The following is a 9,959-nucleotide window of genomic DNA, read 5'->3' as shown; positions in this document are numbered from 1 at the left end:
TCATTATGGAGAATTTTGTAAATCAACAGTAGTTTTTGTTGTTTTCTTCTACTTTCTAATGTTACCCATCCTAATTCTTTGTACAAAATATGATGTGAGGTACCTCTACGCAATCCTGTTATTATCCTAGCAGCATCAAGTTGGACAGATTCCAAGAGATCTTTTAAGTTTTGAGGGCAATTGTCCCATACCACATCAGCATATTCCAGTATTGTAATGTGACACATTTTATGAATACGTGTGGAAATGAAATGAAAAATTGCGATAGCAGTAATCGGTCTTTTTATAAGCGTGTCCGTTTCTTGACCACCTGTTTTTATTATTCTATTTATGTTCGTGGCATTTACAGTATTGTCAGGGGGACTTTGCATGAGTATGTATGTTTGTCCCCACTTGCAAGTCTTACGTGAGCAGCCATTCAATATCTTGTTACATACACTCCCCATTGTTCAGCCTCCGACACAGTGTATATGTTTGTTACACTAGTCTCCTAGACGTTTGACATCTAGTATGATGCCTTTTATTCTAATAAACTGATTTATTTATCTTTATTATTTTTTTTTATTTATATATTTTTCGGTTTCAAATTGAATCTAATTGTCGCAGCAAATATTAGGGTTGCCATGGCTTGGGCTATGGGTTCACGCCTCTTACACCATGAAGCCTTTTACAGGAAGTATCTTTCAATCATTTCACTCGTTCATTTTCATTTCGCCACATTTACTCATTTTTGAAACACGATAAATTCTCTGAACTTAAACAATGTAATGTTTACAATAAAGTAGACAAGGAGCTAAATTAGCACACATCAGTGCCATAAGCTACATAAACTTTGACATTTCATATTATTTACCAATATTAACGATATGTGTTTTGCTATCGTTTTGAGCTGGAGTTACATTTTTGTTCTTATGTTACATGTACAAAGTATTTTGAAAGGAGGCTATAAATTAATGGTACCAATGTTGTGGTATATACGAAAAATTTAAAATATTCACTACGATTTACTCATGATGGAGATCGTATACCTTTTATTTATGCAAAACTGAGTCCCCGTCCTGCCAACATGTTAGACTGAATTGAAGCATAATCCCTTAACCCGTTTATAATACGAGTATCTAGGGTTATAGTATTTAATCAAAAACATAACCTGTCTAGATTGTAACATTTCTTTAATCCTATTTTAGCCTCCGCATCACTGGTAGATCAAAGAAGAATTAAACTGTCTGCGTAGTCTAGAGTTTTAATAAGAGAGCTGGAGATTGGACGTGTCATGATAACAGAATTGATATCTCGTTACTGGGACAATGGTTATACTTTCTCATTCAGAACTAAGAGTCTAAAGGTCATGTGTTTTCTCTCTAACAAGACTGAATTATTGGAAAACCTATCGTAAATTTTGTTTATATTATCTGTCATTATGATTCCTCCAATCCTATTTATTGCTAGTTCCAAATGGGACTTATTGGCCTTTTCTACCTTTTTATCATGAAACTTTGTCAGTTCTTTAAATGAAAAACCATTTCCAAACCATCATCTATATCAACACATCCTCGTCTCTTAGTAGTTGAAATATGTCCACAATGCTCTCTGACTGTGTTAGTATGAGAACTATGTCTTAGTTTTGCTATCATTTTTCTCCAAGTGTTTAAAGTCCTGACAAAGATTACCATTGTTTAATGATTGCTTCATTTTTGGTTTTGTGCCCGAAAAATATGCATGTATTTAACTACTATCTTGTATTAGTCGGTAATGATACGAACTGTATTCAAACATAATTCCAAACGTAACAATAAAGAGCCTAACTGTTTTCAAATCAGTTACAGATACGTGTCCAATTAAGATTATGTCATGACTGTCTATATCCCACGATTAGTCTAGTCTACCGCCGACATATTTGATTTGATTACACTGAGATAGGCATTCAACTATCAATTATGGTTTATCTAATTATACAAAATGTTTGGTACAACTTCAATAAATAAGTGATGATAAAATAAGTGCATGGATATTAATTAAGGACGTATCTGAAAACAACAGAATGTAGTGTATTGCAATGTGTTCCGGGGATTCACCTGGCTAGCGAGTCATTTATACCACATATTGTTACGTGGATTATAATATAAACTGATCTGCTCTAGATAGGTATATGTAATGGAATTATCTGAATATTAAATGAATGCAAATATTGGGTCCATAACTATAGATACTTATGTATCTTTTTTTTTATTTGATTCAAATTATTTTAATCATACAGAAGAATTTGAATAACAAAACGTTAACGAAGAATTTAGAGGAACAAACAAAATTCTTATTTATCAAGGATTAAAATCTCCAGGAATTTATTCGACAAAATCAACAAACATTTTGATGATGAAAATAATATTTGATTACCAGCTATACCAAATAATCTCAATCTTATTCTTAGAAACAACGAAGGCGATATGTACAGAACACTTTGTAAAAACTATGTATAACCTACAGCTCAAAGCAAATGGAACCAGGTTTTTAACTTTCATGATGATACATGGAAAAATTATACATATTTCACCCAATCTAATTAAAATTAGACTTGAAATTGGCACTCCTCTACGATACTCTACAATACCCTAGAATTCAAGATCTAACGTAGGAGGTCATCTCAGCATGACCTTTGAGCTCAGCCAATCAACGCGCCGCCTACGAAATTGTCGGTGTGATTTCATTCTTCCGATGTATAAATACTTACACAACGTTCCCGAGGTATTCCGATGGTCGAAAGCAACAGTAAACAACATCGAATCACACCAAGATATCTCAATGAATTGAGCGTTTGCGGCCCGTTTGGTTTTTCCTTCATCGTACGAGAGATAGACAGTGAAGGCGTCGTGAAAAAATAGTTTGAAAAGGATAACTGTATAAATATAACGTGTACCGTAACGATTTTCGAAATACAGTTCGCAACGGGAGACTGAAGTTGGTTCCGAGTTCCGAGTTCTGTTTAAGTAAAACGGAACTCGGAACAGAAAAACGGAACTCAGAACCAGTTCCGAGTTTCGTTTAAGAAAAACTGAAATATTATGTATTAGCTTTACTGGTTTTGTTCCCAGTTCCGAGTTCCGTTTAAGAAAAACTGAAATACTATGCATTAGCTTTATTGGTTTAGGTCCCAGTTCCGAGTTCCATTTAAGAAAATCTTAAATACTATGTATTAGCTTTATTGGTTTTGGCTCAGTTCCGAGTTCCGTTTAAGAAAAATGGAACTAGGAACCAGTTCCGTGTTCCGTTTAAGAAAAACGTAACTGTAATGTATAAGCTTTACGAGTTTTTGTCCCAGTTCCGAGTTCCGTTTAAGAAAAACTGAAATAGTATGTATTAGCTTTATTGGTTTTGGTCCCAGTTCCGAGTTCCGTTTAAGAAAAAACTGAAATATTATGTATTAGCTTTATTGGTTTTGGTCCCAGTTCCGAGTTCCGTTTAAGAAAAACTGAAATACTATGTACTGTATTAGCTTTATTGGTTTTGGTCCCAGTTCCGAGCTCCGTTTAAGATAAATGGAACTAGGAACCAGTTCCGAATTCCGTTTAAGTAAAACGGAACTGGTTCCCAGTTCCGAGGTCCGTTTAAGGATAATAACACGACTGGTGTTGTAAAATTACGAGACATCGTTGTGTTGTAAACTCTAAGGGAGAATGTTACAACGTAGTTTTCGTTCATGGTACATTTCTTTATTTTCACTATTTTGTAAATGACAAGAAGCTTGTAAAAGCAGCTTTCTAGATATCGCGAAATGTGAGTCCATGGAGGGAGATATGAGTTTTTATCTGTAGGTGATGTATCTATATGTGTGAAGTTAAAGTACACAAACTAAGCAATAACTGCAAAGTATACAGTGCACTCTGTCTAAATCGGACACCGTTGGGACCACAAAATAAGACCGGTTTGTAGAGAGTTCCGGATTGTAGAGAGACTACTTTATATCGTTGTTGAATGCAAAAAAAAATGAATAAAAGATATCTTATAAGAAACGTATCGTTGAGTTTTATTTGTGTATACAATATCTGAATTGATTAACACGTTTTATCAACACTGGCAATAAGAAACTATGCTAAACGTTAAACTTTTGTACATGTACAGTACATTACATTGGTTGAAAAAAATCACTGATGGTCTTTTGTGTTGACGCGGCCTTCTTCAATATTATCGAATCCTCGGTGATTCTTTTTATTTCAGCTAAATGTGGTAAGTACCGGTCATCTTCCTTTTTCGCAATTTTTTCTATTTTGTAAATTAGGTCTAATACGTCACCGTAGCAGAGATCAGTCTCATTGTTACTTTCGTCTTCCGTTTCAGACTCGTCGTCTGAGTCTGAACGATCAACCCCTTTGACACTTTCTAAAAGTGTAGTTTCCCAGTCTGAGGAGTTATCCTCAATTTCGAATTCGTCCTCAATGTCTGCGGCAGTCGCGAGATCTATGTTTGTGAGTCGCAGTAATGCAAGCGGTATGTCGTCATCATCATCCCCGATTTCCTCATCCGGGTACATTTTTGTAGAGGGTTCCACGAAGGGGAAGCCGGCCTGCATGAAACATGTTTTAACTGTAATGTCAGTCGTTTCATTCCAGCTTGCGCTGATCCAGTATACACAATCTAGCACAGTAACACATTTTGTCATTTCTGTAGCATTTTGTACGAAGTCCAGCTTTGCAAGTAAATGACTCATTAGTCGTTTTCTGTACCTTGCTTTGAAAGCTCTGATGATGCCGAGGTCGAGCGGCTGAAGTTTTGAAGTGGTTCCGGGAGGAAAGAAGTTGAATGTGACATTGGTTAATTTCAATGCGTTTACATGCGAAGTCGCATTATCTAAAAACACAAGGATGTTGCGTTTTGCTTTCCGCATATCATTGTTTGATGCCTTCGCCCAAGTTGTGAATATATCTCCCGACATCCACGCTTTTTTGTTAGCATACCAGTCCACTGGTAATCTGGATTTCGAAATGTTTTTGAAGCACCTTGGAATTTGGGATTTTCCAATTACAAGTGGCTTTAATTTTTCTCCCAATGTACTGCAGGTTAGAAGGACAGTCAGACGTTCTTTGTTTAATTTTTCACCTTTACAAGCTTCCTTTTTCGCAGCGAGACTTTTATCTGGTAAGGCACGAAAAAAAGACCCGTTTCATCGCTATTAAAAATGTCTCGAATATCATAACCAGAGACCAGTTCGGGAACACGGGATTTGAAATCATCGACAGTACTGACATCAACATCACCACTTTCACTTGAGACTTTGTAAAATCCAATAGAATTACGCTCCTTGAAACTAGTAAGCCAGCCACTAGAAGCTTTAAAATCTGTCAGACCAAGATCAGATGCAAATCGCATAGCTTTTTCTTGCAACAGTGGACCACTAAAACGTAAGTTCCTAGCTCTAGCTTGCGAGAACCATTTGAGTGTTAATTCGTTTAAATCTCCGTATTTGGAGCCACTATTAAATCTTCTCCGTGCTAAAGGGACATTTTCACTGTATTGACGTCTTAGTTCATCTTTACGACGCAAGATGTCTGACACTGTTGAAGTCCCTCTCCCGTATTTTTTTAGATAAGTCCTTCTGTGTAGGCTTAGGAAACCCTTCAGAATTTTTTAAGAGGTCTAATTTCATGTCCAGGGACAATTCTTTTCTTGTCCTTTTAGGCGATGAATTTTCTCCGTCTGTTAATGACCGTTTAACGGGTGTGCGTGTCACCATGTTTTCAGCCAAATACGATACATGTACATTTACCAACACATAACACAGTGGGTATACATTGACAATAATTCATTCTTTATTGTATGTAACAACTGTTCAGGTGTTTATCCCGCCGTGGCCACCTGTGAACGGTGATGGCATTTGTCAATCGATAATTTACCTGTGCGGTAATTACAATTACAAACACCCGTCTGGAGCCCCTGAAGCCACCGCGAAAGGCGAAACATGAATGGGACCGACGCCAGTTTATACATTGTAGATTTACTAGTATACAGAAGGAATGGGGCCGGAATATATATGGCTGGATTACAGAATAGACAGAGTCTGGATTATGCTATTTACTATAAATAAAGAAGGGAATTTTCGGGACCAAATTATTTGGCCGGTTTTGGCAAATATCCGGATTAGACAGAGTCCGATTTGGACAGAGTGCACTGTATTTCATACACCATTTTGTTTTTCAATATGGCTTCTACTGTTGAGGTGAAATGTCTATATGACGCATGGGAAAAAAGTCTTTAATTGGTATTACTGAAGTTTTATTCAACACAAATAAAAAAAATACAATTTCATTGAATAATATTGAACAGTTCTTTCATTGGCACCTGAAACATAGAAATACGCGGGGTAGCAGGAAACTTCTAAGGAGCTGTTGCCAAAGGCCTTCCTTGTTATTCGCTGTCAATGATTAGACTGAATGATTAGATTAAATCTAAAAATTTGTGATTAACCAATTCGAATATATGGTATCATTAAATGATTTAACGATATCATGAATTCTAATTGATGATATCATTTAATGAATAAATTATATCGACAATTCGTATTGATATCAGTTTATTCCTTGAATTAATGATATCAATAATGGAATTATTCATATAAATAAATAGAATAAATGATAACGATTAATTATGTCTTCCCCGTAAGTTTCGGAGAGACATATTGCTTTGTTCCCGCGAAACTATTACATTTATTCATACGTTTGTTTCCGTGCGATAACTTGTATTCTTGTTAACCAATCGTCTCCATTTTTATTTATTTATTTAATTTTTCAAGTTTTTTGTTGCATAGGAAAATACAAAAATATAACCCATATACGTTTATCTTAAACGGAACTCGAAGCTGGAGTTCTGTTTTACTTAAGGACTCACACAACTAAATAATTTACTATATGTTATTACTAGTGACCCAATCCCTTTATTCGTTCGTTTGAAGTTCAATTGATGTGAAATTTATATCAAATTAAAGTTTGAAGATTTTTCTATCGGATAAATGCCGTTATTGTATAGGTTTAATGGCATATAAGAGCACACGGGTACTCGGAAGACAGTAACCCCGACATTAACAGTACACTGAGGAACCCCTACCTGGGGAATTCCCGCCTTTTTACACCTCGAATCCTACGTCATTCTATTTTCAGTAGGAGTGTATATTTTTGATTTTCCAAACCTCAAGACCCTACACTTTATTCTCGTATATAGAAAGTACCCATTTCATATATTAATTACTCAGGAAAACAGCTTCAAACCTAAGAAACACATTCTCCTCAGGGACTTGGTTTACGTGAAACATAAGCTGATTGGCTGATTTAGTTGTGTGAGTCCTTAAACGGAACTCGGAACTCGGAACCAACTTCAGGCTTCCTAGTTATAGTGGCCCAAATGAGTCGCCTTACCTGTACACTGTGTTACAATAGTTTTGCATTGTAACACACGAATGTACGTTACTGTTAAAGGTCTAAAAATTATTGGAGCGATAGCTCTTGCTTCCTTTTAAATGGTTATACTGAAGAAGAAAAAAAGAATAAACAAACAAACGAACGAGAAAAAAGGAAAACAAAAGGAAACAAAAACAAAACACGATCATACCCCATTCCCTCGAGTTTGTGAAAGATACTTTATCCAAAGATGTTTAAGGAACATTGTTTTCTTTTATATTGTATAGGTACCCAATCTCAGACATACAGCAATACCCTTTTACTGATGTCGTCTATATTCCGGCATTTGTAAGAGCTGTATTCAAGCAGTGATTTAAATTTAATTATATAGATCATTCGTATGTAAATTGCATATCTTGGCAACCACATACACCTGTCATAACACGACAATTATAAACGTCACCACACCCTATATCCCATGGTATGTCACGCCTACGCCTGCCATATGACATTTGTACTTTAAGATAATGTTTGTGGTACATTAAATTATCAAACATATTTAGAACAGCGGAATATAAATCAGTGAAAGGAATACTGGCGTTTTGATAAACTTCTTGGACAAAAAACAAGATGTGATATTGACATTTACTGTGGGGTGTACCAGGGATTTACCAGTCATATACACCACACAGGTTGGTGTTTAATTCATCATGTATTACCTTTGCTTTAAGTTTATTATATTGTTATATCGTCCCTATGAGGTTGATATAGCTGTATATAATAAGCATGTTTGTAAACTATCCCTCCGTGGATTTTGAATAATGATATAAACATAATAGTATGGGCCTTTTTTTAACACAATGTTGATGGCATTTGATTTATGCAAAATATGAAATACTAAATACCTTGACTTTACACGTCTTGGAATAAAATATGACACCAGTTATTGGTAACAAAAAGAGAAATTTGAATAACCTCTGAGTTTGTTACCTACTCAGATAATAGTCTGATTTACCATCGTATCATATTATATTCTGTGTGGCATTTGTCTGTATATCGTTTACAAAACCAAATTGTTGTATATGTGACAGATCGTATACCGCCATTTGTAGTGACATGGCAACCGCTTACTTACGTTATCAACATACCGAGCTTTCCGAATTTGTAAGCCTTTAGTTACGTATATAGGACAACGAGAAAAAATAAAACAACGAATCCGAATTGTTAACTTTATATATTTTATTGTTAAAACGGAGTTGCCAGAAATTAATACTTTAAGTGACATTCCTGATCTGATTCCACCAAGTCCCTCCATCTGGTCTGTATCGACTTTGATCATGGGGCCGCGGTGGACGAGTGGTTAATGTGTCCCGACACTTTATTACTAGCCCTCGACCTCTGGGTTGCGAGTTCGAAACCTACGTGGGGCAGTTGCCAGGTACTGACCGTAGGCCGGTGGTTTTTCTCCGGGTACTCCGGCTTTCCTCCACCTCCAAAACCTGGCTCGTTCTTAAATGACCCTGCCTGTTAATAGGACGTTAAACAAAATAAACGAAACCGGCCCACCTCATCACGTCTGAATCTTTTATCATGAACTAAAACGACTTGTTTCGCATCACTCAAAATACCTCCATTTTCCTGATATCGACTCTCCCTTTCTCCGTTGAGAAGAATGTCCCTTGCTCAAACGCATTTCGCAGCTCTTGGCACAGGTGTGCTAGAGTCTTCAATGAGTCACCAAATCAGCCATTGCTCGCAAAAATATAGTTTTCTAAGACGTGTAAAACGTGTACACTCCCGAATGTTATTTTCCTTGTACTCTTTCAGGAGTATCCATGCAAAAAAATATATGTTTAAATATATATATTCCCCTCTTTCAGTTTTGTTTCTGTTTTCGTTTTTTTTAAAGGTTTTCGAACCAAACTACGGATCACAAAATTATATGGAGGCAACCATTTTGTTGTGACATTTTAAATTCTCCCATTACATCAATGTCTATTTCATAAATATATTTGAATACAAATTAAGGACTTATCTCAACGTGACCGGGATCTTAATTATGCATTGACTGTGTCCCAATTTAGGTTCGATTGCATGAATTTATTAGGAAATAACAGGTGCTAGTGATAGATTTGTGTCGGTTATAGACAAGTTAGTAATTGACATTTGTTAGTTATAGACAGATGTTAGTTATAGTCAGATGTTAGTTATATGCAGGTGTTAGTTACAGACTGTTGTTAGTTATGGACATGTATTAGTTATGAACCGGTGTAAAATATGGACAGGTGATAGTTATATACAGATGTACGTTTTAGGCAGGTGTTAGATATATACATGTGTTAGTTATAGACATGTTTTAGTTATAGACCGGTGTTATTTATAGACCGGTGTTAGTTATAGACATGTTTTAGTTATAGACCGGTGTTAGTTATAGACATGTTTTAGTTATAGACCGGTGTTAGTTATAGACATGTTTTAGTTATAGACCGGTGTTAGTTATAGACCGGTGTTAGTTATAGACATGTTTTAGTTATAGACCGGTGTAAGTTATAGACCGGTGTTAGTTATAGACGTGTG

At 35.8% G+C, this 9,959-nt stretch overlaps 1 protein-coding gene across 1 annotated transcript; it reads right to left on the bottom strand.

The window, feature by feature from the left end:
* Window positions 1-4,120: 4,120 nt before the first annotated feature.
* LOC117332903 (tigger transposable element-derived protein 6-like) lies at window positions 4,121-4,927 on the bottom strand. Its single transcript, XM_033891968.1, has one exon. It carries the CDS (start codon window positions 4,925-4,927, stop codon window positions 4,121-4,123), a length of 807 nt encoding a protein of 268 aa, XP_033747859.1.
* Between the last annotated feature and the right edge of the window lie 5,032 nt (window positions 4,928-9,959).

This window comes from Pecten maximus, chromosome 8 (genome assembly GCF_902652985.1).
Source record: "Pecten maximus chromosome 8, xPecMax1.1, whole genome shotgun sequence".
In the NCBI taxonomy this organism is placed as follows: Eukaryota; Metazoa; Mollusca; class Bivalvia; order Pectinida; family Pectinidae; genus Pecten; species Pecten maximus.
This window is presented reverse-complemented; position numbering and strand designations above follow the sequence as displayed.